This window comes from Drosophila mauritiana, chromosome 2L (genome assembly GCF_004382145.1).
Source record: "Drosophila mauritiana strain mau12 chromosome 2L, ASM438214v1, whole genome shotgun sequence".
In the NCBI taxonomy this organism is placed as follows: Eukaryota; Metazoa; Arthropoda; class Insecta; order Diptera; family Drosophilidae; genus Drosophila; species Drosophila mauritiana.
In genome coordinates this window covers 9,895,365-9,919,950 of record NC_046667.1, presented here as the reverse complement: position 1 = coordinate 9,919,950, position 24,586 = coordinate 9,895,365, and the positions used below count along the sequence as shown (strand labels likewise).

Below are 24,586 nucleotides of genomic sequence, written 5' to 3'. Positions count from 1 at the left end.
CAGAAAGTTTTGGAAAAGCGATTCCAAGTTGCCGGCGAAAAAGCCGGAGAGCTGAAACAATAAGCCATAAACAATTGGCCAAAAGCCAGCGAGCAGTTGCTGTCCCAGCCAGAAAATGCTGGTTTCCATTTCGAACCCTTCGCTCCTTTTTCCATTCGCGTCCTGCATTTATTTCGACTGACTGGATGCGTTTCTGCTTGCATTTTTATGCATTTATTTGGGTCGTGTTCATCAATTTGCCGCTGGCCAGTGAAAATCTGTTGCACTTCACCGCAAAACTCAGCACAGCAGTAACCAATTTATATTTTTTAAATACTTTTTCGCTTTTAAGCCGGGCCCTTACTTTTTGCTTTCCTTTGCGTTTCCTTCACTTTTCGTTTGGTTTCCGACGCATCTCTATATTTTCATTAACAAACGCTTAATTGAAAAACTTTTTCGCTTTGAGGGTCGTCAGATGGGCCGAGGCCCGCTTCTATTGAACCAAACCGATTCGCTGTAATTTAATCTATTTTCCCTTAAGTTCGCAACAGTGAAGAAAAGTGGCCAAATGTATTCACAGTTGATGAGCAGACACAGTGAAAGAATTCCATCCGTTACGCATATATTTCCAGCAGACATTTTCACTCTAAACACAACATTGTATATTCGAGTGGCCCCAAAATGTAAAAGAGGCCGTAAAACCCAATGCCCAACCGACTGACTGGCAACCTTTTTGTGCGACCATCGGTAAACAAGCCGAAGGACTTGCACCATCGACAAGGACATCGCCTTGGAATTAGGCCACATCCAGGCGGCAAGTTGGGTGGCTCCCCAAATTGGGTTCACTTCCAGTGACGATCTTATCGAGCGTTCTATTTCCGAATTTAAAAAAATTACATTTTGCTGCACAAAAGAATGGTTTTGTTCAAGCCTTCAGGGGTTTATTCATTATAAAATCCATCTCATTAAAACTTGGGATATATAAACCTGGGGTAGGAAATAAATTCCTTCATTAAGCAATTGAAAATAACTATGTACTATAAAATAGAAAACTTATGATTGGAAATATAAAATTCTAAAACATCAATATGAAAAGCAGTAGAGTGTACATTCCACTTACCTTATGTTCTATAGCCCGCCAGCAATTTTTGATAAATGCTTGCACATTTGTTATCCTGCAAGAACATCCTAGAGATTTGGAAAAGCGAGACATGGCGAAAATCATGTTTCTTAAATATTAACCATCAATGCAAGGTCTCTCAAATTTAAATACAAATGTTCCGCATAAAGTGAGGAAAGTGGAAAACCCATTGCCATATTTTTCGAGAGCCTGACCCGGCCCGAATCCTGCAGTTTGGAGGTGGAGGCATATGAACATGGCTGGCAATGAATATGCGTGGCCATTGGCTGTGGATCTGCGTCCGTTTCAGCTTTAATAACAAAAAGCGTTGCTGGTGCTGAGCAAACAGAATGTCAGCACCAAATGAGATCAGGTCGACGGGATGTGGGCGGATGGGCACATGGGTGGAAGGTCCTGCGGAGGTGCATCCTTGTGGCCGATGCACATGCCAGTGGGCTCGCCACATGGCAACTGTGTCAGTGTCATTCCGATTCGCCTGCCTGCGCCTCGTGCATTGTTTGCCATGTCAAACATTGTCATTTATCCAAAGTCGAGCACCCAGGGAACCGCTTATTGAGGGATGCAGGGATGCTGGGATGCGGGAGGGATGCAGTTGGAGTCCGGGCTTTGCATATTGCAATTAAGTTTTGTTTGGCCCCGAAATTCGCACATTGGAACCCAGCACCGATCTCCGGCATGTGGCGCTCAATTAAAACTTTTTGCTCCCAATATTGTGGCAATTCGGTGCTTTTAATTTTCCTGTCGGCCAACGAGATTCAGGCACCTTGACCACAAATTGGGCTCCTCGCTTGAGCGAGAGATGTTATTACTTCTTTCGAAAGTTGGCAAAACATAAGAAGGGCAGAGGTCATAGTGAAAATATAAAGAAAAATCTGCTTTTATACCAGCTACTACTGATTTAAGTTCGTAATTTTTGTTTTCTAATTAAATTACCACCTGCGCAGTTATGAAATATTTTGCAATCATAAAAAATGCCTTTCGGCGCATCCAGCTCGATCTAAATATGTTGGCACAGCGAAAATAAATATAATTCAAATGCAGAAAAACAAAACCATTAAAATGCAAATAGAATAACACATATCTGTATATTTCTCATATTAAACATCCTTTGTGTTTTACGACTGCGAAGCCGCAAACCATTTTACAATCCCTATTCGCAGGTCACCTTTTCACATGCTACATACGACCATCAAATTAAATTTTATTGCATTAGGCGAATGGGTGAAAAAGTAATTGCCAGCATTTCAGCCTTTTCTTCCTTTTTTTCCTTTTACGGGTTACACGTGCCATCGCCAAGAAAAAAGCAATTTGTTGTAATTTCATTGCGTTTTCATTTTCATCGCACGCTGGCCAGGCCAACAGTCATTCAATGCCACATTCGTATATACCGTCATTTAAAGTGGAATTAAATGCGGAGCACAAATTCATTGAGCTTTGATTCGATTGCTTCATGTTTTAATTATTGATTCTGCTCAATAAAAACAATTAATTTCGTGGAAAGGAGCAGCAGTCGCAGAAGTCTATTGAAATTCGCTATAAATGCTGCTAAAAGTATGCAACAATATATTTTGAAGGCGGAAATGGTATAAATGATTGAATTTTCATGATGAAAGCAATTTTATCTATGGATTTCTTAGAATAAATCTGCCTAGCACATGTCGCAAAAATGGTTGATACTCCACATCTTAATTACATTTTTTAAAAAAACCTGTGTAAAAGTATGCAACAATAAATTTTTAAAACGGAAGCTCGCTGTGCTGTCTGAATGAGACCATGCCCTTTATGCTGCATGCTTTTAGGCTGCACTTAATATGATTTTTGACTATTTTATTGGCTATATATTATAACCCATTATACCCTGTATAATAAAATATAAACCCAATTTTTTACAGTGAGTACAAAGCAGCAGTTTCACATTAAAGTCCTTGCTGGCCCATTACGCGATTTGTTTGTATGAGTGTCTGTGCTGCATAACTATTCGCTTCTTCATATTTTCCAATGCACTTTGGCTTTTTGTCAAAAATGTGCCAAAATCCTGGCCAGAGTCTCGCAACTAAGTAACAATGCTGGCGTCTCATATGACATATTCATGGCAACCATATAGCCATATGTGTATTTTGGGTTAGCCATTGTAGCAACTAGCTACTCCCATTCTAACTCGTATTCGTATTCGTATTTATATTCGTATATTCGTATTCGCGTCGTCATATTCCTAAATGCAGTCAAGCATTTCGGCAGCGTTGTCAGCAGTTTTTGAGTGCAGTGCCATAAAGTTGCTGCAGATTTTTGGCAAGCGATTTTAATTGTTCGGCTCTGGAAATCTGAATGAATTTAAAATGCCAAAAATTGGATTGCCACGAGCAGTCAAAACAATGCCGCTACCCCTGAGATTCGCCCAAAAATCTATTTGCCCACCATTTCCAGCGAAACGTAACACACTTGCCATATGCGCAGCACATTTAATTTTTATTTAAAACAAAGGCCCGGCAGCGCACAAATAAAGGAAAAATAAAATCGAGCCCGGTGTGCCAAATACTTTTTTTGAGTTTAAAAAAAAAAATAGGTTTCCAAGTGCACATGTCGCAAAATACACAGAATTATGCAAAAACAGCAAATAAAAAAGCAGAGAAAAAGTAAGCCAAAACTTGCAAACACACGGTCAAAAAACAGCTGCAGGTGATTTTCGGGGATTCGTAAAAAATGCAAAGCCCGTTTCATTGAAATGAAGAAGGAATCGGCGGCGGAATTGTCCTTGTTCCTTTTTTCTCTCGACCAGCTTATCCCTACGAATAGCTGTCGATGAGTAAGATAGGCGAGGAATTTCAAGTTAGGCGGTGTGTTTTACACATCATCTCTATGAGTGAAAAAGATCCTGAATTTTAGGCATATATATGTTATAAAATGGAATGTACTTGCTCATACAGGAAGTCAAGTTTTGTAGCTCAAACTGTGTAAAATATCTCATGTTTTCCGAGAAAAACGCTTCCGCCACAGAAGGCGAAACAAGGAACTTTGGCGATAAGTAGGCAGCAAGGACTTTCGGGCACCGCAGATGTCAGGACACAGGGCAATTAATTTCCGCCATACAATGGCAGGCATACAAGACCACAAAATTCTTATGTAACAAGGCAGTAGTCTAGGTCAGTGTGTAAGTTGAACAAAGAGGCGGCCTGCCCAGGAGCAAACATACTTCACCATATACTCGTATTCATGTTCGAATGATAAACTGCTTAATTTTCAAAATATATAGTGGCTTAATTTATGTGTGCTGGTCAACAGAAGCAACAACTTGACCTGGAAACTCAACAGGAATTTTGTCTCAAGTAGCTGAAGCAAAAATAAATAAATATTTTGCATAATTGCGGCCTCCAATTCAACTTTCCCCAAACGCCGAACTTAAAAGTGATTCCTTATTTTGGCCAAAGAAACACAAAGATTTCGCATAAAAGTACAACTTTTATGAGCATCAAAAGTTTTGCTGTCACTTTTTGTCAAGGAGAAGATTTGATTATTTCCCGACTCTAAGCGGCGTGAAACTTTTCCTTTATTTTTTTGGCCGCCCAACAAAAGAGGGCCATATGCCCAATATGATTCGAGTTTGATGATAATAGTGAAGGCTGGAAGCTGCAGATGGCACTAATAGATCAATTAGAATATCTCCTTCATCGAATGCCCATTAGGCTGAGGATTCCGAAGAAGTGTCGAGGAAAAGAAGGGAAAAGTTACGCTTTTCTGTAAGATTTTCACGCTTTTGAGCACTTTCAACCATTTTTTTCTTTTTTACAATGAAAGAACAAAACGGGGAATTAATTCGGGTTGGCGTGTGTCAACAACGCATGACTTACGAACAACTGGGCAAGGATAACAATTGTTTCTCCAGCTGAAAAACGAGCGACATGGGGCGAAACAAATGGCAAAGGATGCCCAATTACTTTCAACAAATGGTTACACATTTTGTTTTTCTCATAAAAAAATTGGTCAAACGGAGGGTAGCCCAATTAAATTGTCAAAAATGCTGTGAGCATAAATAATATGCTGAGAATTAAAATGTCGGTAAATGTTCTGGTGGAAAATGACATTTAAAATGGATTTAAATAAAAAAGGTAGTGATATAAAAAATATTTGAATGAAAGGTAAGCGCACGTGTCTTTAATTACTGGTTTGGCATTGAACGGATGTCAGATTTCTGTTATTTATTTATTCATATAGAGTAGAAGCATATACAAATCCAATTTCATTGAACGATTCTTGGAATAAATAATGAAATCCAATACATTTAATAAAAAAGTTAAAGTAGAAGCCATGGCCAAACTTATAAATTGGTTTAGCAAGCGAACTCAATGCGTGAGAAAATCTTTTTTCTCTGGCGACAGGGACATTTTTCTCGATTTCTCCGACTGACATATTTAAATTATTGTCCGAGGCCAAGAGCCTGACCCAAAGTGTTCGTATCTGATGATGACGCGGTCGTGTCCTCACCAACGTGGAGGAATTCCAAATAACTACAAATTCAGCTTAGGCACGTACTTAAAAAAAGAAAGAAAAAAAAAACTTCCCCATCAAGTGGGTCCAATAAAAGTTTTATGAGTCAGCCGCAATCTCGGGTCCAGATAAATGCGAATCCTGCGACCGGCGCTGTGATAACTTGTCCACTTTGACCGGCGGGTGCCAAGTTTGCAGTTCCTGACAAACAACTCGACCATCGCCGCGACCATCCACATCCATCCCTTCCAGATTGCAAACAGAACTCGGAACGTGCTCACATCCTCCATTCGTTCGCTCCTTCTTTGCAGCTCGTATGGCTGCTCCTGTTTTCCCGGCTTCAGCGGCAGTGACTGTGGTCATGGACCCTTGTGCAAGGACCTGCATACCAACGTTTGCCAGAACGGCGGCACTTGCAAGTAAGTAGCTCACATAGGCCTCGGAATATGGGATAATTGTATCGCTAATTGGGTGAAATCGAACTATACTCTACTTGGACTATACTTGCACATATGACTTGATGATGTTTAGCCTTTCTGTACCCATATCATCAATTGCAGGCACATCGGCGACGCCGCCATAACTTGCCATTGCCCGAAGGGCTTCAAGGGGACCAGATGCGAAATACCCGAAATAAACGAGACTACGCAGGGTAAGTGCTATAATAAATGTTATTTCCGAGATACATCCCCACACACAGTCGGGTTCAGTCTGGGTTACATGCAGGCTAATAGGCGCCAGGACACCCTCAAAAAAAGAAAGGAAGGGGCTGAGCGCGGAGAGGGAAACATAAAAAGCTGGAAAAATTGTATGGAAAAGCGTAACAAAGGGGCGCTGCTGTTAAAGTGAAAATGTAATTAAGGAAATAATTAGCATTAAAAATGCACTCATTGCCAGCTGAGGTACCCGCGCAGACACTGTGCAGACAAATTGAAGGGAAAGGCGACGGGCGGGTGGTGGCCTTACTCCACCCCCAACTCGCTTTTCCCACCCATCTGGAAAATTCTCGCGCCCCATTTAATCGGCAAGTGCGTGGGAAAACAATAAAAATGCATAACAACTGCAATGGAGAGCATTAAAAGGGAGCAACGGCAGCACGGTGGAAAACCTCAGGTTGTCACTGCCCGGGCTCCGTGCCAATTTCCATACGGCTGCCGCTTTCCGCGGTGGAAAACCCAGGACATGAACAACTGCGAACATGTCACCAGCCAGCGGCAACAATGTTTAAGCTTTAAGTTGTGCAGTTCATTGAATCGCAAAGTGCCTGCAATGGTGCAATGGTAATGAGAAATGGTAAGAGGAGAACAGGTCCTGAATCCTGCAAGAGGATTGCGAGATGTTCCTTTTTTTCGGTCTTTTGGCATTTCCCAAAAATGTGCTACAAAGCCTTTCACAGTACAGTGAAATCTTTGAATGTGTGTATCAGTTGGTAAGCGTTTAATATTTTATCGGCTGGGTCTTAAATAAATGTTCATGGAATAAACACTTCAAAGAGCTGACGAAAAATGTTAAAGCAACTAGTTTCAAAAAATGTGGACCGAGAAATGTTCACCCAAAGCGGATGTCTACTGAAAAATTCCAATTTAATCGATTTAGAGACTCCATACCTTTTTCGGCTAAAGCAAAAATGAATAACAGCAGCTTGATGGGATGGTTAAGAACGGAGAGATTATCCAAACGAATACCTGGCACATGCCTCTCATATTTTTGCTGCATGATGTTATGTCCTTTATTCAGCTCCATGCCCCAAGAAGATTTAAAGGATTCTTCTTGTGGCAAATGCAAAAGCACCTCCATCCACCCACTGGGCGGGGGTAATGTTGCCACAGGTGTCGGTCCACATCGGTACTCATCCACATCCATGTCTTAGCTTCGACCTTTTATGGAAGCAATTACCAAATGTTTTCCATCCTTTCAGGCTGCACCAGCAACTCCAGCTCCATCGAATGCCACCAGGCCTGCGACTTTGACAATTTCGGCCGCTCCATCTCCCCTCCTGGCCAGAGCTATTCCACCCCCAAAGGCAATCGGAATGCGGCACGCAGTGGAAAAACACGATACGAGGTGACCATGCGACTGGGCGCCAATCTTACAGGATACTATCGCCATGCCGACCGGGAGCAGTTGTCGGGCGTTATGGAACGACAGGTGAGCTCAAGATACTCTTAAGACTTTAAACTCATACCAATATATGGCTCTTAGCGCGGATAATTGTGGGAGAAGCACAAATATTTGCATACAATATGTTGATATTATTTATTTACTCAAATGATACTTTTCAGAATGTATGTAGGTCATTGAATGTTTGAATAGCGTGAAAAAATATGTTGGTATAGAATTCGAAACCCACAGTACTTACTTTAAATTAAATATTTGGGCTTGTTACATGCAAAGTATAATAATAATATAAAATTTCAGGGAAATCTATCATTTTACCCCCATTTTATCATATAAAATAAATAAATAAATTTATAGCACAAATATTTTTATTTCTATCAATAACATCTTCAAATAAATATAATTTTTGAAAACAATACTTTGAAAAATATTGTTTATAATAATAAAGAGAAAGCTCAGTCCACATAGTTTTGAGTCAAATTGAGCTGATCCTCGGCCTCATTTCTGGCTCCGCTAGCTGCTCCGTGCAGGACATTTCTCACTGCACCTGGCGTGGCGTCCAAGGATGCATTCCACATGGGCGGATGACCCGCCTGCTGCTGGGCATTGTTCGGAGTGGGGCTAACTGGACTGCCGGCACTGCTCTCCATGATCGTAGGCATGTTGGGTGGATGCTGTGCAGAAGTCGCCGGCGGATCAACGCGCTCCATGAGCTGGGTGAAGCTACCGCCGATGAGATCACTGCTCTCGTGGCGCTTGTAGCTGTGAGCGGATCGGGAGAGTGGTCGCCAGCGGTTCAGCTTCTTGGAGGCCATTCGTTGCAACGGCGGAGTGCGTGTGCCCGTTTCCGGCTTAAAGGAGGTGGCTCCCTTGGCACCCGAAGTGTGCTGATCCAGAAGAGTGCTGACCAGCTTGTCCAGTGCCTTCAGATCCACATTTAGCTGGGAGTTCGGTATGGAGTTCATTCGACTGCCAGACAGACTGCCCGATCCCGTTTGTCCTGGATCACCATCTGTCTTCAGGCGGTTTAAGCCGGCTATCTTTGCTAGTCGCTCGGTTAACTGAAAAAATCAAGAAGTTATTAAAGTAAAGAGTACCAAATAGTCGTTCATGTGTTTCTGATTTTAAATGATCAAAATCATGTTTATATTAATGCTTTTATAGCGCAACACTTTGAAAGAAAAATAGCTGCTTATTTCCGCTCTACCCAATTAGATTGCCATTCTGGCCCTGTTTCCCAACTGCCAACTCTGCCTAATAAATCGCCTGTGAGACTTCAGGACTGATACTTCAGCGGAGCCAATTAAACTTTCCGTTTTCCCATATGCGAAATTACAATTAAGCAATAAAAACTAACGAAATGTGCCCTTAGGCCCTGTGGCAACCGAACAAGTGTTCGCTCTGGAGCGGCTTCCAAGTGCCTCGTTGCAACCAAGGACGAAAGGACGAAGAGAAGGCAAACTGGCTGACTGGTTGACGGGAGGCCAACAGTTTTGCAGCCTGCCACACTTCGCCTTCGAAGGATTCGCTGCTCGGTGTGCGACTTTAATTGATGTTTCATTTCCGTTGCAAAGTGCTTCCGTTTTCCTGAGCTCCACGTCCGCCGTTTGTTTTGTCCAACTTGCGGGGGAGTCGACTGCCGCCGACCTGGTAATTGAGTATCAATGCGGTTTTAAGTGAAAAATGCTGCCAACCTTTGGCAACCATCTGAGCCACCCACCCATCCAGCCACCCAGCCATTCACCCATCCATCCATCCAACCAACCAACCAACCAACCATCCACCCTATCTCAATGGCCGACCATTTCCGTTTTTAATCTTTTGCCTTGATTTGCTCGCTCTTCGCTTCGTTTTCGTTTTCATTTCATGTTTTCTGTGTTTTTTCAATTGCCTCGTGCTCCATTCAAATGGGGTTAATTGAGTTTTAGTGGCCAGGACTCACTTTAAACTGATTACAAGCTGCCGCCAGAGGGCGTGGTGGTGGTGGCGACGGTCGTAGGCTTTGCAAGTTTGTTTTGCATGCCACTCGGCTATTTGGTGGCTGTCTCTCGAAATATTTGGAGCATGTCAGTTTGCCAGCCACTCGAGTTTCTTGGCCCAGGACCACCCACCATCCACCACCCACTTTTTTTCGCCGCCTGGAAACGAATTAATGTAGAAGTTGATTTGTGGCAATCGACGCTTGGATGGCTTTTGAATGCTGCTTGCCAGCGAGTTTTAATTGAGGCGCTCGTCTGCCTCTTAAACAGGAAATTAAGAAAGTTTCTCCTACCCAAGTTCCATGATTATGGATCCGGACGAGTGAAAGTCAGATAAAGTGTCATTAGCGAATACATCAAGGTGATGGGATATGCAGATCTTGGTTAAGCATGATTTTCCTGTTGAAAAAAGCACCACACTGAACCAAAACCCAATGGCTAGGTCTCTGCAACACAGAGTTGCATGCACCGAGCTTCGGTTCTTATGCTACAAAATGACAGATTTTGCCCAGTGGATCTACTTTCATCTAGTGCATAAAAACCGAAAGGAAAGGAGTTTATTTTCGTCTTGCAACAGGTTCATCTGGCTTAACCATAAATCTTACATGATTTTCAACTACTCAGTTGTTGCTCTGCTGCCCCGTTTTTTTTCCTTGCAACTGCCCCAAGTGACCCCTTCTTTTGCTTTCCCATCCTGGGCTGCCTTGATTTATGATCTACCCAACTTGGTTTATTGTCGCATCGTTTGGTCGGCACTTTTTCTCCCGGTCGCCGTGCATTTTCTTGTCCGCCTCGCAGGGCTTATCAACTAATGATTGAGGTCAGTTGGCCAACGTCTGCTCTCTGCCCATCCGCCAAATAATTGCCGGCAATTAAGCTTAAATGCTGGTTGGCCTTCCCTTCCTTGGGGCAATGAGAAATGCAATTTGAAGAGATATTCCTGGCCCCGAAACTTGGCCAAACTTGAATCGATTGAAAACTAGTTTATTTAAATAAATTCTTTAAGAGGGGACCCTTTGTTTCGGCAGCAGATGAACACACAGATAAACAGATGTGCTTGACATTTAAATTTCAAAAATCGATGGATGCCTGGCAAACAGAGTGTTGTAGCAACTGTGTAAATATATGGCTATTATATCACAACGGCATAAGCCCATCCACCCATTGATGAATAAAACTTGTCAAATATTTTGATTGAACCGAATGTTAGGCCCAATCTTAGGCACAATGTCTAATCAAACACTGATATAGTGCGAAAACTGGCTGGAAACAGAAAGCACACCTGTGCACACTTGCGAATGGGAATCAATCGGTGGGGTAGTTGCTATAAAAGCATTGGATCTGACAGGGAAAGATTATCATTCGCCATCTGCAGCAACCATCAGCAACATGAGGAAATCTCTACTGATCGTTGGCTCCCTCCTGGTGACCATCTTCCTGGCCCATCTGCCAGTTGGTCTAGCCGTCTCCTGTGCCGATGATCCCACCGATACGGCCTGCGTCGATTGCACGGATGCCGCGAATGCAGCTGAAGCCGATTGTGTTACAACCACGGCGGCTCCGGAGGCCACCACAGCTGCCGCAGAGGCAACCACAGCTGCCAGTACCGATGGAGAAACCACCACCGCAGCCGCTTCAGGCACCGACACGACCAAAGCCTCATCCGGTGGCAAGAAGCGTGTGAAGAGGACCTTCAAGCGGAAGGTGAGCCGCCCTAGGAAGATCAGGAGGAGGAGGAGCAACCGACGCAGGAACAACAGGAGGAACCAAAACTCGGGCTAAGCACTGGACGACAATCGCTCAAGGATGATAACAACCATGACACGGCAATGCTACCCTATGCTCCTAAACAGCTTTAGTTTTAAGTAAACAAATAAATTTCTAACTGGGCCCACAAATAATATATTATTATTTTAAAGAAAATTACAATAAAAATGTTGATAAATACTAAATATATTATAACTGATATATATAATATATATTAACTGAAAAGGGATATTTATAAAGTACTTATAGATTAGCACCAAACTAATTTGGTAATCAGCGAACTACTGCCACCTGGATAGAACATTCCTCACCTCGCCAGCCGCATTGCTGGAGTAGCTCATCCGCTTGACCTTCCTGAACGTGGCATCGTTCTCCGCCTGGGCCAGTGCCCTTTCCAGCGCATTGTCCATCTGGGCATCCCGCTCGTCCAGGCCGTGATAGAGGGCGCCACTGTGGGTGGGCAGAATGGGAGAGGGGCGTGGCAAACAAGTGTTAATTTTTGTGCAACAATGCCACGAACTTTGAATGACGCGTCGGAGTGGAAATGGATCCGCCCGGCGTGCAGCAAAACATTTACGGCTTTTTGTTAGTTTCGTGTAAACAAATGGTGGCATTTTGTGCTAAATTGAAAAGCTTACAGCCGTGTGTTAATTTGTTGCATGCATTTGCATTGTTATAGTGTCCAACAGAATGTGCAACTTTTATGCATCGCATTTTCAGGCATTAACTTATTTATTTTAGAGTCATTTACAGAGAATGCGCGTTTTCAATCCGCCCTAAGGTCAATCCAAATTAGAGCTGCCTGTATATATACATATCGATTTGGTTGCTTTTAATTAATTCAGTAGTATGCGTTGCATTTAAAAGTTGAAAAAGCATACAAATTGTATGGGGCATTTGTAGCAGATTTTTGCAGAATATTCAGCCACTTGGGTGGCTTCCAACTTTGAGTTGCATTTTTTCTTTCATATTTTATAGCCATTTGTTCCTTTATTTTTTTTCGCATTTGCGTTTGCCTAAGACGGCCATAAATACTCGGCAATGATTTCAATTATGCGATAAATATTTCACAGAATGTGCTGCACATATTTATTTATGGACTCTAGGCGGCGTGGGCGCAACATTCGCACTCTGACGACATAAATACCTTCATTATTTACCTTTTCAGATTGCGTTCAAGCATTTTGCGCAGACAAATGTTGGGAGTAAATTGACTTGCCCCCAGGACGTGTTTTCATAAGGATGAGTATGAGTATGAGTATGAGTCTGGGTATAGGAATGAGTATGTGAATGAGTATGAGTTTGCACACACGGCCGGGCTCAATTATTCAACAAAAACGGAATTGTAAAGGATATGCGAAATATGAGAATTGGTTCAGGGTCGGCCGGTCCCCAAAGAGCTCTTTTCTCCCCATCTTGATGCATGTGAATGTGTGCCCCGCGAACTCACCCGCTGAACTTGTCCATGCCCCTGACGGTTCCCATCCCTCCATGTCCTCCAGGACCTCCGGCCATCGAGCTGCGGCTGCGAGGATGCCGCATTGTTGAGCGATTCGTTTTGCGAACGGTGCGAAGATCTGTTTCCCAAAATCTGCGAGAAAAGTGGGAAATTTATTGTAAAATCGATGTACTTTCGTTGTGTGGAATATGATTTAACATATGTTAACCATTCCCTGTGCTTTGAATGTTTATACTTTTTGTTTAAACAATTATATATCTCCTAATGATGTGTTCAAATAATAATAATGGTACTTAAGTATTGATATATTGGTGTATAAATTTAGAAATTCTTAGAAGTCTTACAAAATGCGTTTTAAATACAAAATAACGATATGGATCCTATGTTTCTAAGATCATATTACCTATGTTTTCACATTAAGCTGCCTGTAAAATATGACTCATTTAATTAAGTATAGTAATTTTCCACTTTCGCTGATAAAATTGCACTGTAAAAGAGCTGTAAAATTATATTTCGAATGATTGGCAATGCACGATTCTTTTTTTTTTTGGAAAACTTTTAGTTCAATTTTGCTCGGTGCCCGTCGGAAAACTTTTTCTATTATAGGAAATAACCTTCGGGCTCCCCGCAGAAACTGTCCCCATTTATGTTGGCATAGGAGTTGCTCTCTCGTCGGACAGAAACCCATAAAAATCATTTTGAATTGGCGGAGACAAGAAATTCGCAACCATAAACCGCTGTCAAAAGAAAAACCGCAGCAATGAAAACAAAACCAATTCGCCAGAGTCGAGCAAACTGGATGGGTCCCTAGTACACGACGAGCAACAACAAATAAATATGAAATCATGCACTTTATGCGTAATGCAACAGCCTGCGGAAAGAGCCCGACCATGGGAGTCCCCTTCTCTCCTTTTGCTCCTTTCTGCTTTTGTTTTTGGTCCTGTTCCCTGGGCATGTTTTTCCAGAACCAGGACTCTCGGCTAAGAGTGGCAGCGAGTGAGCCCAATAAATGGGATCGGATTGCTGGGGATAGCCGTTCCTTCTAGTGGCCAGCTTATATTGAAATCCGATTCGAGTGGCTTTGTTTTTCTGTGAACAGCAAATGGTCAATATTCGACTGGCTGTAGTGCAGGATTCAGATCAAAGTGCTGGTATCCTTGGCGAAGGGTATGCACAAAATACACACAATTTCTAAAAGCTACACAAACAAGTCAAACAAATGGGCAAACGAGCGTGAGCGTGCTTAAATAAACGTTGAAACAGTCACAGGACATTCATACATATGTATGTGCACTATAATAATAAAAAGGATGCCGCAAACGGCGGCAGCGAAATAAAATTGTAGCACACTTTCGCGGGCCATTCCGTTTATGCGGGCCGAGTGTGTGTGTGTGTGTGTATAAGTACATGTATATGTATGTATGCATGTATGCTGTGTTGTTGACGAAAGCCTACGAGTAGTCCTCGCTTAAAGCAATTTAATGCGCCTCCCTTTTGGGGAAATTAAAGACACATTTCTGGAGCGGACTGAGACGCAGACTTGGAGCTTAGATCCCCATTTGTCATCCGAACTGGCGATGAGGCGCATTTGTTTTCATTTGGATTGCCACTCGGTCAAGAGGCGCGGGAGGAATAAGAACGCGAAATCAGTCAGTTAATTATGCAATATATCATTTTTTGAGCGAAACACTTGTGCAGACAGACATTTCTTGGGATTCTCGGAAGAAGAGCGAGTCCAAAAGCATTGGCTACAAATCGTTGGTATACAAAGTCAAGAGGGAAATGCTTTTCCCAACATCACAACTTTCGAATCCTAGTGAATCAAACCATTTTCCAAATTCCCCACATCACTCAGCTCCTTTAAAGATTTGTGCAGGATGGCAAGTGTTGAGCTATGTGGGTTAATTTCCCCCAAAACCAGTTGGTCATATGTGTGTTTACTCATTGTTTGAAGAAATCTAAGATGGACTTAATACACAATGCAGACAAGATCTGATTTATTAACCCAACGTAGATTAAGTCAATGGCAATGTTGACGTAATATATAATTCGCATGCTAATAGATGTGCATTTTAAATGGGTATTAACTGGGAATTCTCGCCGAACAGCCGGACAACCCATTTTGTTGGCTATTGTGATTTTGTCTCTGTCTCTGTTGTCGTTATTAATTACACTTACTAATGGCCAACTGACCAAGCGCACATTACGGAAATGATAAGCTCAAAAGCACTTGCTCCGCCATCATTAAACACACTCCAGCGCATCTCGCTGTGCACATTTTTAATTTGCTGCTATTCATACATATTATGTTTTCTAGGGTGGACCTTGTTTTCGAGCTGAAGGTGTGCAATTTTAATGTAGAAATGCAAGATGGATCACTTTACCAATTTATAAAAATTTAAAAGGATATTCACCATTTCATCATCGACTATTAAAAGTTACCTATTATTTGATAGTTTTCTATTTTGTAATTAAATTATTTTTCTTCTTGATGTCTCGCAATACAATACAATACACAATATGATCATAACATTTTAGTACCAATAACCTGCAGGACTTCATAAAAAATATTTACTACAGCCTCAGCAAGGTCCACCCTAGAGTTTTCCCAGACGAACATCGACTACATGTCGTCATCGACTAAAATACGCCTGCAAAGTGTTGAAAATATGCGACAGAATTGTCTACTCACCGTTTTAAGTCCGGACTGGCGGTATATGGCGCCGAGACCTCTTTAATTTTCAATACGATTATGGCCGTGATAAATATGCAAATGACATTCACGATGGTCAGGCAGGCGGACACGATGCCGTTGATCAGGAACTCGGTGGGCAGATAGTTGGTGTAGAGGAAGGGGTATGCGCTAGTCGAGTTCATCGCCTCGTTCTTCAAGTGCGGAATCCGCTTTTCCGGATAGATGAGCCAAATGCAAGCCAGTGACCAGAAGAGACCCTGCAATACACAGGCGCAAAAAAAAAAATATATATGGTGACTTTGAAGTTCCATTCCCATGGTCATGTGGTGTGTGTGGTTCGGTTCGAGGTCATAAGGTCGCCGCGTGCCCAGTTCCGGTTAGATGGCGTTCCCGCTGGCATACCAAACAGTGGCAGCCGGCCTTGAAATGCTATAACATTGCAGCATGTGTGTGGGCATGGGCGCCACACAATCGTCCCGAGAACACCCACCACCGCCCACTCGTAGATAGAACTCCATTGTCGCATTTTCAGTTCGTTCTCCTCCTTCTGCCATTCGCTCTTCGGTATATTTTTTTTGCGATTTCACTCTGTATCCTTCTCTCTGCTATTATAAATTATAATGACTCAGCACATTGCTCAGCAAGTCCGGAAGTGCGTGCCTTTTCTATATAAACCCACGTACTATTGCGGTCAGCTCATCATTATAATATCTTAAGAAAATAATCCTATAAACTTAGGAACGGCTGACTTTATCGCTGTGCTATTAAAGCTTATTACATGTGTGTACTAAAAAGATATAATTTTGTATTAATTAAAATAATAATAAAATAAGTTTAATAAAATTATACAGTAAAAAAGAAGTTAAGCTTTCATAATGAAAAAATATACGATTTTTTAAAGCGATAATTTCTTATCTAAAACCTAGAATTCCTGAAATTCATATCATTGTGCTGCTAATAACCCAACCTGTGCTGTGAAATCCACAAATCTGTGGAGAGTGTTTGTTTTTCCATTTGTGTGCGAGCTCATGACTTTTCTTTGCCCGACTTACTTTCTATTTTCGCTATTATTCGAATTTACGACCGTTTCTGGGTAAATTATTGCGTGCTCGGATTTGAAAGTAAAGGCGTTGCAGACCGCTTTATGGCATTGTGGAGTTCATGTACATGCCACATAAATAAGCTCGCTGGCAATTTAATAAGCCAAAATTAAGAGTTGCAATTATTGCGCCGCTGTGCTGCAGTTTACTTTCGCAGCTGGAATGTGCGAGGCACCTCGGCATTTGAAATGCGAGCAGTTGGCGGGCAGTGGAAATTACTCATACGCTCTGTTGGCCGCGACACTGCCTTAGGGCCAGACAGCTGGCAATTAATTGTAACACGCTCCACGCTGCTGGAGTAAAATAAAGGCAAAGGAGCTGAGAAAACATGGACAACAAAGGTTGCTCCTTCGGCCTCAGTGCGTGCCACTGATTTATGCAGCTCATATGTATGGTATGCTATGGTATCGTATACTTTTCGCAGGATAAGGACGCGAAGTTGGAGCGACACTTGCACACATGCTCGACCGCAGCTCGGCCGGCATGATTAAGCGATTTCAGCGCCATTGTTTTGGCCGGTTAAAGTTGGGCGGAGATGCCCCCTACCCGCTGTCCATAATTCGCCCTTTGCATCATTTTGTCATGGTTGTGGAACACGCCTCCCGGCGGCGCCTTTGTCCCACTGTCACCATTGATAAATGTCATCCAGCCGGGCTGTTTGTCTGCCAGTTTGTGTGGCACTTGGCCTGCCGGTTCCTGTGCTTTTTCCTAGTTTTTGCATGCACTTCCCTTTTGGGTGGAGTCGACAACTCGGCCTCGCACTTGCTTTATAATTTTACGCAACATCCGCCAGCAGCTTGGGGATTCAGTTTCAGCTACAGCTACAGCTTCAGATTCGGATTCGCAATTTGCACTTGAAAATTGGGTCGAAATTTATGCACTCGTTGCGGTTGCGCCACACCAAGTGGCAAAACAGCTGAGAACCTTCTTCATAGCCAGACTGCGATTGCCCTGCCTGCAGGACAGATTTATGGGCGAAAGTTTTTGGGCAATGCACTTCAGATTAATCAGCAAATTGTATTTGGGCCTAATTTATGGTGAAACTCACTCGAAGGGCCCCCAAAAATATTAGCCAAGCCCAAAAACTTCTAGCCACGTTTTGCATTTTGGTCTTTAAGTGCGTTACATAGAATCCGGGTACTCTGGCCACTTGGAACTTTCGACGATGTTTGCGGCTGTTCAAGGATATAATATATATGTATGTATATATCAATTTGGCCTGGAGCGACGATCATCGATGGTAGAAAATTCGAGTGGAATCAAAATATAAACGGAGCATAATATAAATGGGAATTGCGCAATTTTCCATGCGACTGACCGAAGTGTGTATATATATTGGATATTCGATTGGAATTGTAGAAGCCCGTTCTATTCGCATTTTGAGGAATGCTTTTGGGCCTCTGCATGGCCATAAATATTGCTGGCAAAGTCATTTCCGGCACCTGCTCACTCATGATGAAACATCCACTGCGCAATCGTTGCCAGAATCGAAGCATTTGTTAATAGCATGCTAATGGGAGGAAAATTGCCATGGAGAAGCCGCTTTCAAGGCCAAGGAAAATCACTTATTAAATGGGCTTCTGCGTCGCCATACGAGTATGTGAGGCATTATGAGTAAATATGAGTATGAGTATACTCACAAATGATGAACACTCGTACTGTTTTCTTTGCTGGAGGTAACGGATTATCAATTAAGGTAAATCCAAATGTACACTTTATATAATTAATATTTTGATGAAGAGATGCTATGGTGTGGTTAAGGACTTTCACGTTTGTCGGCAGAATCAATTTCGTAATTAGGCAAACAAGTTTTAGCTTTCTACACTCATTGTTACACATATTACCAAAATAGTATGTTAATGGGCTTAGTTAAGTTCAAAGTGAAGGACTACTTATTTAAATTTAAATTAGATGTATCTTTAAAGCTTTACTAACATTTTAGTCATTAAGTGAAGTATTTAAAGAACTTGCTTGCTTAAATTAAGCTATATTTACTATGTAAACAATATAATAAAATTGGTTTTAAGGATCCAGTTCTCTAACTTACTTTAAAACTGCTTTGTTCTGGTAACTTTCTTTTAATAAATCCCATTCTTAGGCCTCTAAGATGATTTATTTTCGGTCCTTTAGATATTTGATTTAATTCAGTATAATTTTTCAGCCCTGTGGGGTACTTACGCAATTGACGACGGGCGGGAGCAGGGAGGCGGATATGGCGACCCCGATCAGCGGACCGGCGGAGCCCTGGAGCAAGGCCACGGCCACGCCCGTGCCAGATGTTAACGCCCACAAAACGCCCATCCAAAGGGCGCGCACATTGCCCCTGCAAATCGAAGAGGGGGTGGAAATTATTGAAAAATAAACTCTGAAATGGCCATCGAAACAGTGGGTACAAAGTGTAGAAATGTTAAAAAATTAATTAAAAAACACAACAGCCGGCGGATGACAAATGCCCGCCCAGCAGCTAAATGCTACCCACAATGGCGCCAAATTAAGTCACATCAAGATGGATGTTTGGCCAGCCAGGCGACTGAAACTGTGGCAGACACCGCTTATCTGGCGTTTGGTGTCAGGGTCAGCAGGTGGGCCAAATGCTTCACTTCGTGGAAGCCGCCAGGTGATGGCATCTTTTCATTTCTTTTTTTCTCATTCCTTCGGAACCTTCCCCTTTGCCTCATCTGGCGACCATTTCGCGGAGATTTTTTTTGACACTCGCGCAAGTTTGTCAAGTGTCAGCGGCTTTGTTATCGCTTCCGCCAAACCGGCCTGGTCGCCCATGGCATTTACGAGCCAGGAGTTAGAGTCCTTTAATGGTGAGAAATGTTGGCAAACTTTTCACTGCGCCCGGCCCTTATACCCTTCTTTTGGGGGTATTACAAATTGGTCCGATAAGTTGACTCCATTCCTCAGCACGAAGTTTTGAGTCCCTGATTAGACATAATTCCCAACTTTTACTGAGCCTGCATCGGAAATTTATCACTCATACGCAGTGTTGATTTTCCATATTTGATCTATTCAACTTTGTTTGGCTAGCAAACACAAGCTGAGTTGGATAACCATAAATATAGCTGTTATGTTAAATGTTTAAATGCTTAAGCACTCTCCTAGATATATACAAATATTTTGAAAATTTAATTAATAACCATGTTCACTCTAGTGAACATCTCTTCAGCGACAAATTTGCCTAATCTTGAAATTCCTAAATCTAAACAGGGTTGCAAGGGTATTTTCGACTTTGGCTTTTCCACGTTGCGTAACTCTCTCGTTTTTTGATTCATTCGCCTCATTTGTGACCCTGCCTTTTGCCTACATACATATATGAAATGCGGGGATTTTTACCTGGGACCAACTTTTCACTGATTAATGGCGCTTTTACTTTGCTTCCGTGGGTTTTTCCACCAACGAAAGTGTGAGTTTTATTTATGAACGCCGCAGTTTGAGTTATACAAGTATTTAACTTTTATGCATAAAACAACTTTATTATACGTCGGCCAATTTACGCTCAATTATAGACCCGAACATTAGCCAAGTCGTATACATAAATTTGTTGCAGCAAATTGTTTATGGTGGGAAATTCGTGGATTGAAAACAATGCAAATGAGGCCAAAACAGCATCTAGATTGCCATGATGTGGGTCGCAGCGGGCCAGATTCTAGCGTTGGATAAAAAATCGTTTAAACCCCTTCGGCTTCTGCCACTTGCTGTCCACATCCGGGGCAAATGGAAAACGCCCAGAACAGACGCTCTGCTTTTAATTGCGATTTATTTAACTAAGCTGGCCATGGGAATTCGGTTTGCTCTGCATTCAAAATGTAATAATCAACAGAGCTCGTTGGCAGCCGTAAAATGTGCTGAAATTCCCCATTCTACGTGCAAAATAGTAGTTAAATATATTTAGCTACTGCAAGCTAGACAAGCCCAATCCACCTTTTGTATATCCTTGCAACATCCCACGACGACATTTGCACTGATTATTTTCGCCGGTTTGCATGTGGCATGTGCCGACTGTGTGGCATGTGCAACTATGTGGGCGTGTCGACACGCCCCCGCAGTAAAGTAGCATACATTTAATTTGGCCCGGTGCGGTTATTTATGGCGAATAGAGTGGGCCAAATGTGTGGGCAGTTGGTTGTCTAGTTAAAATAGCATTACTCTGTCCGGTTTGGTGTATCAATTTTAATGTAATTAAGGCTTTCATCAGCAAATTGAAACGAAAGCTTATCGCTGAAAGCATTTCAGTCTATATTTAGTAACAAGTAACGATACCCAGGCAAACTTAACTAAAATATGAAATTAATTTGAGCCCAATGAGATGCATATATGCAGGTTAGAGGTCCTTGAAGGAGCTTCTACTTATGTGGGCGGATCACTCGGTCATCACGAATCCAATGGACCGAATGACAAGGCCGTATTTTCACGCGCCACGTGACACAATTATTGAGGCCAGTCAGCGATGACAACGAGGCGGATGAAATTTTGGGATGACCATTGGAAATCCACGTTGATTGCATGGTCGACCGGTGATAGGCACACGCAATCTGGAGAAATTCATTATGTGTGCCTATTATTATGATAGAGATGGAGATGGAAATGAAGATGGAGCGATGGAGATGGAGTGGCGTCTGGACAGAGCCACTTGACTGGCCATGGCCAACAACAAAGCATCAGAATGTACCCAAGGCACTTAATTATAGAGATTGGCCGAGAGATATATACATGTGTATATAAGTATATTTAGATGTCAGGCCTGAACAGCCGACCAGGCGAACAACTGGCATTGTGTATTATTATTTTAACAATTTATTTTGTGCAATTAACACAATTGCCGACACACATGCATTTCACGCAACTTCCGGCAAATTCTGTGGCTGAGCTTAATTTATTGTGCTGCCGCTCTTTCAGCCGCCAGGGGGCGTGTATGTGTTGTGTCCTCCTCCTAAGCTCCCCATTGTTGGCCTAAAACCAAAACCAAACCCAATGCCAATGCTGGAGGAGATTTACACAGACGGCGCGTGGCGACTTAAAGATTTGTTTGGCAAAAAACGATGCCGTAATAAATGTATGCCCATATATATAGACTCAAGTGACTGCGAGGCTGGGAAATGGTGGAAAATGGGGTTTTCCTTGGGGGAGTGGGGTGTGGAAGAGTGTCCTAGAAAGCCTTGCAGGCCCTCTAATGAGCACACGCCTCACATTTCTGCGGGGCCCTAGATTATTTGAATTATTTGCAAGTAATTTGTTACATTCGCACTCATAGATTTAGCAGCCGACTTACTGTGAAGCAAGTGGCTGTGCGAGACACTGGTTAATTAACATACTTAATGGATTTTGGATTCTCGACAAACTCTTAATTCACTTTCGAAAGTCGAGGGATTCGAGAGTGCGCCCAACTCATGACTCAGTGAAATGAATGACTTGTGATGTAATGCCTCTTATGTCGCTTAGCGTTATTGATTTAAACGTCTGTCTTTTTCCTGCATTAATCAGAGATCCAAAGAGTTACTCACATCGTTGTCAGAATTTAAGTTTTTTGCTCATGTCAGTTTTAGTGATTGGCGCATTAAAGGATATTTGTAGATTTCCAGGGTAATTCTCTATTAGAGTGTCACTTGCATACCTTCTGCTCAGCCGTTCCTTTGATGAATTTAAATAAACAGACAGCAGTCGTCCGACTCACTGGAATGCCTGTGAGTTCACAGAACTATGGCGAACGCATATTGAAAATATGTCTTAATTAAATTCTACACCGAAATTGGAAATTTTAACGTTATCGTTCACCGCATCTGGTGCAATCTCGTTCATATTTGATTATAATCAATAGGTCGATGGGCCTGTAAGGGAATTAATTTATGCTTCCTGGCGGTTTAGCTATTTGATTCGAACGTGCGGCATTTTGCGCAATCTAACCCAATTGTTCGGCCTGATTGACATTGATTTGGGACCCATTTTCTCTTACAACTCAAATGACCTTACCTGCCGCGCATCTCCTGCGTCGGCCAGTCGGAGTTCTGGCCCCAGGGCATCTCGGTGGTGCCCAGGATTAGGCCGAAGATGAAGCCAAATAGCAGCGAGATAAACATGCCCAAGCCGAGGGAAAGGAAGCCAACTCTCTGGAAGGATACAAAACGGAAAATGGAAAATGGAGAACGTTAAATGGAAAATGGAAAGTTGAGAATGCAGAGCCAAAATTAGGGGCGAGACAGCGAGTTAAATGCCAAAGGACCCCAGCCAACGACACTTTAAGCGATAATGCTGCATACTTTGAAGCGCCAAGGAACTGCGAGTAGATTCGTGACATGTTAACCCAAATTTGCAGCCACGCAACTGCAAACTGTTGTTGGCAGCTGCACACACAAAAGAAAAACGCTCTAATGTCAGCCACATGATGTCGTCTTGCTACTCCAAGTTGGGTGCTTTTTGTGTGGGTGGTGTCTTCTCCCCTCATTTCCCTCATTTTACGAGTCAAACACAACTGCGGCACATATAAAGTAACTTGTCTTGAGGCTTAAAGCACACGGCTAACAACTCGCAAGAATGCTGAAAATATGTGCGTGTATTGCGGGATGGAAAGTTCGCACTTTCCAGAAGTAAATGCTCTTTAAAGAGTTTGCACAACAATTTAAGTGGGGTGCGAAAACTTTAGCTAATTTCTTGTTTATTGCTCGCTCTTCTACTTGCAGTTTTTGCATATGCATATTAGGGTGTTCGAAAGATATGACTCTACTTTCACACACTATAATTATAATTTATATAAGTTTATAAGTTGAAATGGAAAATTGAATATGACTGAAAAAGTATAAAGCCAATGAACTGACCATAAGATCCTTTTCATTAAAAAAAATAAGTGCTCCTCATAAGCATTTGAAAATGGCTGCTTTAAAATTAGCATACAAATGTGAGCCACCCCAATGCAGTTGCACCCACACTGCGTATGCGTAATGCGCAAACAAATTACATTCATGTCCGAATCAACTTTAAATGGCGTGCAAATATTTGCAAAAATCGCTATTCAATAACTCGGCCGGCAATATGTGCAAAGCCAACTCGTTTTCACTATATTATGGGGATTCCGGTGCAGTTTTTTCCCTGCCAATTATTTTTAATAGTTTGCCATCAATTTTGACTGGCCCCATTCGATGTTTCCGTTTTTGTCATCGTTTGTAATTGGCATTTTTGTGTGAAATTGTTTAAACACTTTTGCATATGAATTTTGGCCGCAAACGGTTCGCATGCTTTTTGCGTATTTTAAAAACATTTTTTCCTGCCCATGGAGATGTAATGGAATCAAAACCACTCAAGGATCTGAAGTTTTATGAAGTTAACAGTGAACTTTTAATAATTCATATAATATTTTATCAGCTCAAATTTAAAGCCCAAAGTCACAAATTGTAAAGGGCATGCATACATGTGTATTGATTATTTGGCATTAAGCAAGTAAATTTAATAAAGCTGGCATTGCGATAATATCTGGTTGCCTGGACATTTTTGTGACCGCAATGTATGGCAAATGCTGCCTGCAGATTCAACTTCCTTGCCGGCTTTATCAAAGATTATGATGACGCAGCTGGAGCCACTTCACAAAGGAAGGAGGCGACAAAAAAGATGCACACTAGCATGTGTTCGCACACGAATATATTCATTTCAATTAAAATTTAATTGAAGTACACGACGCAGGTGTCAACAGCCGGCAAGACACCTGGAATCCTGAATCCAGTCTCTGTGCCTGCATGTGTGTGTGTGTGTGCGTATCTGTGTTTGTGGCCAGGAGTGCGGTGAAAATTGTGTCAGCAGACAACAAGTTGCCTCTGGGGCCGAAGCACAGAGCTGTCTCTTCATTAGAAATGGTAGAAATGATGATTATATAGA

The 24,586-nt window shown here is 42.2% G+C and overlaps 3 protein-coding genes across 4 annotated transcripts in view; 2 read left to right on the top strand and 1 right to left on the bottom strand.

Moving 5' to 3' along the window:
- Positions 1–24,586, top strand: part of LOC117147518 — a 101,049-nt gene that overhangs the window by 31,912 nt on the left and 44,551 nt on the right. Inside the window, exons 3-5 of the mRNA XM_033314437.1 lie at positions 5,914–6,021; positions 6,163–6,254; positions 7,521–7,750. Of these exons, the coding sequence (XP_033170328.1) occupies positions 5,914–6,021; positions 6,163–6,254; positions 7,521–7,750 (430 nt within the window). The remainder of the gene's footprint in view (positions 1–5,913; positions 6,022–6,162; positions 6,255–7,520; positions 7,751–24,586) is intronic.
- LOC117147559 overlaps positions 8,114–24,586 on the bottom strand; it is a 31,383-nt gene continuing 14,910 nt past the window's right edge. The window contains exons 7-12 of one of the 2 annotated variants that reach the window (XM_033314512.1): positions 22,694–22,830; positions 18,899–19,043; positions 15,618–15,877; positions 12,917–13,057; positions 11,778–11,916; positions 8,114–8,781 (exon numbers count right to left, since the gene is read on the bottom strand). In XM_033314512.1, the coding sequence (XP_033170403.1) occupies positions 8,176–8,781; positions 11,778–11,916; positions 12,917–13,057; positions 15,618–15,877; positions 18,899–19,043; positions 22,694–22,830 (1,428 nt within the window). In that variant the 3' untranslated portion in view covers positions 8,114–8,175. The remainder of the gene's footprint in view (positions 8,782–11,777; positions 11,917–12,916; positions 13,058–15,617; positions 15,878–18,898; positions 19,044–22,693; positions 22,831–24,586) is intronic. The other variant, XM_033314505.1, reaches the window with a different exon arrangement.
- On the top strand, positions 11,083–11,584 carry LOC117147593. Its single transcript, XM_033314546.1, has one exon. It carries the CDS (start codon positions 11,089–11,091, stop codon positions 11,479–11,481), a length of 393 nt encoding a protein of 130 aa, XP_033170437.1. The 5' UTR covers positions 11,083–11,088; the 3' UTR covers positions 11,482–11,584.

What these genes read in the sequence shown, in the direction of transcription:
- LOC117147593 (XM_033314546.1), top strand. Translation starts at nt 11,089, where the DNA reads ATGAGGAAATCTCTACTGATCGTTGGCTCCCTCCTGGTGACCATCTTC.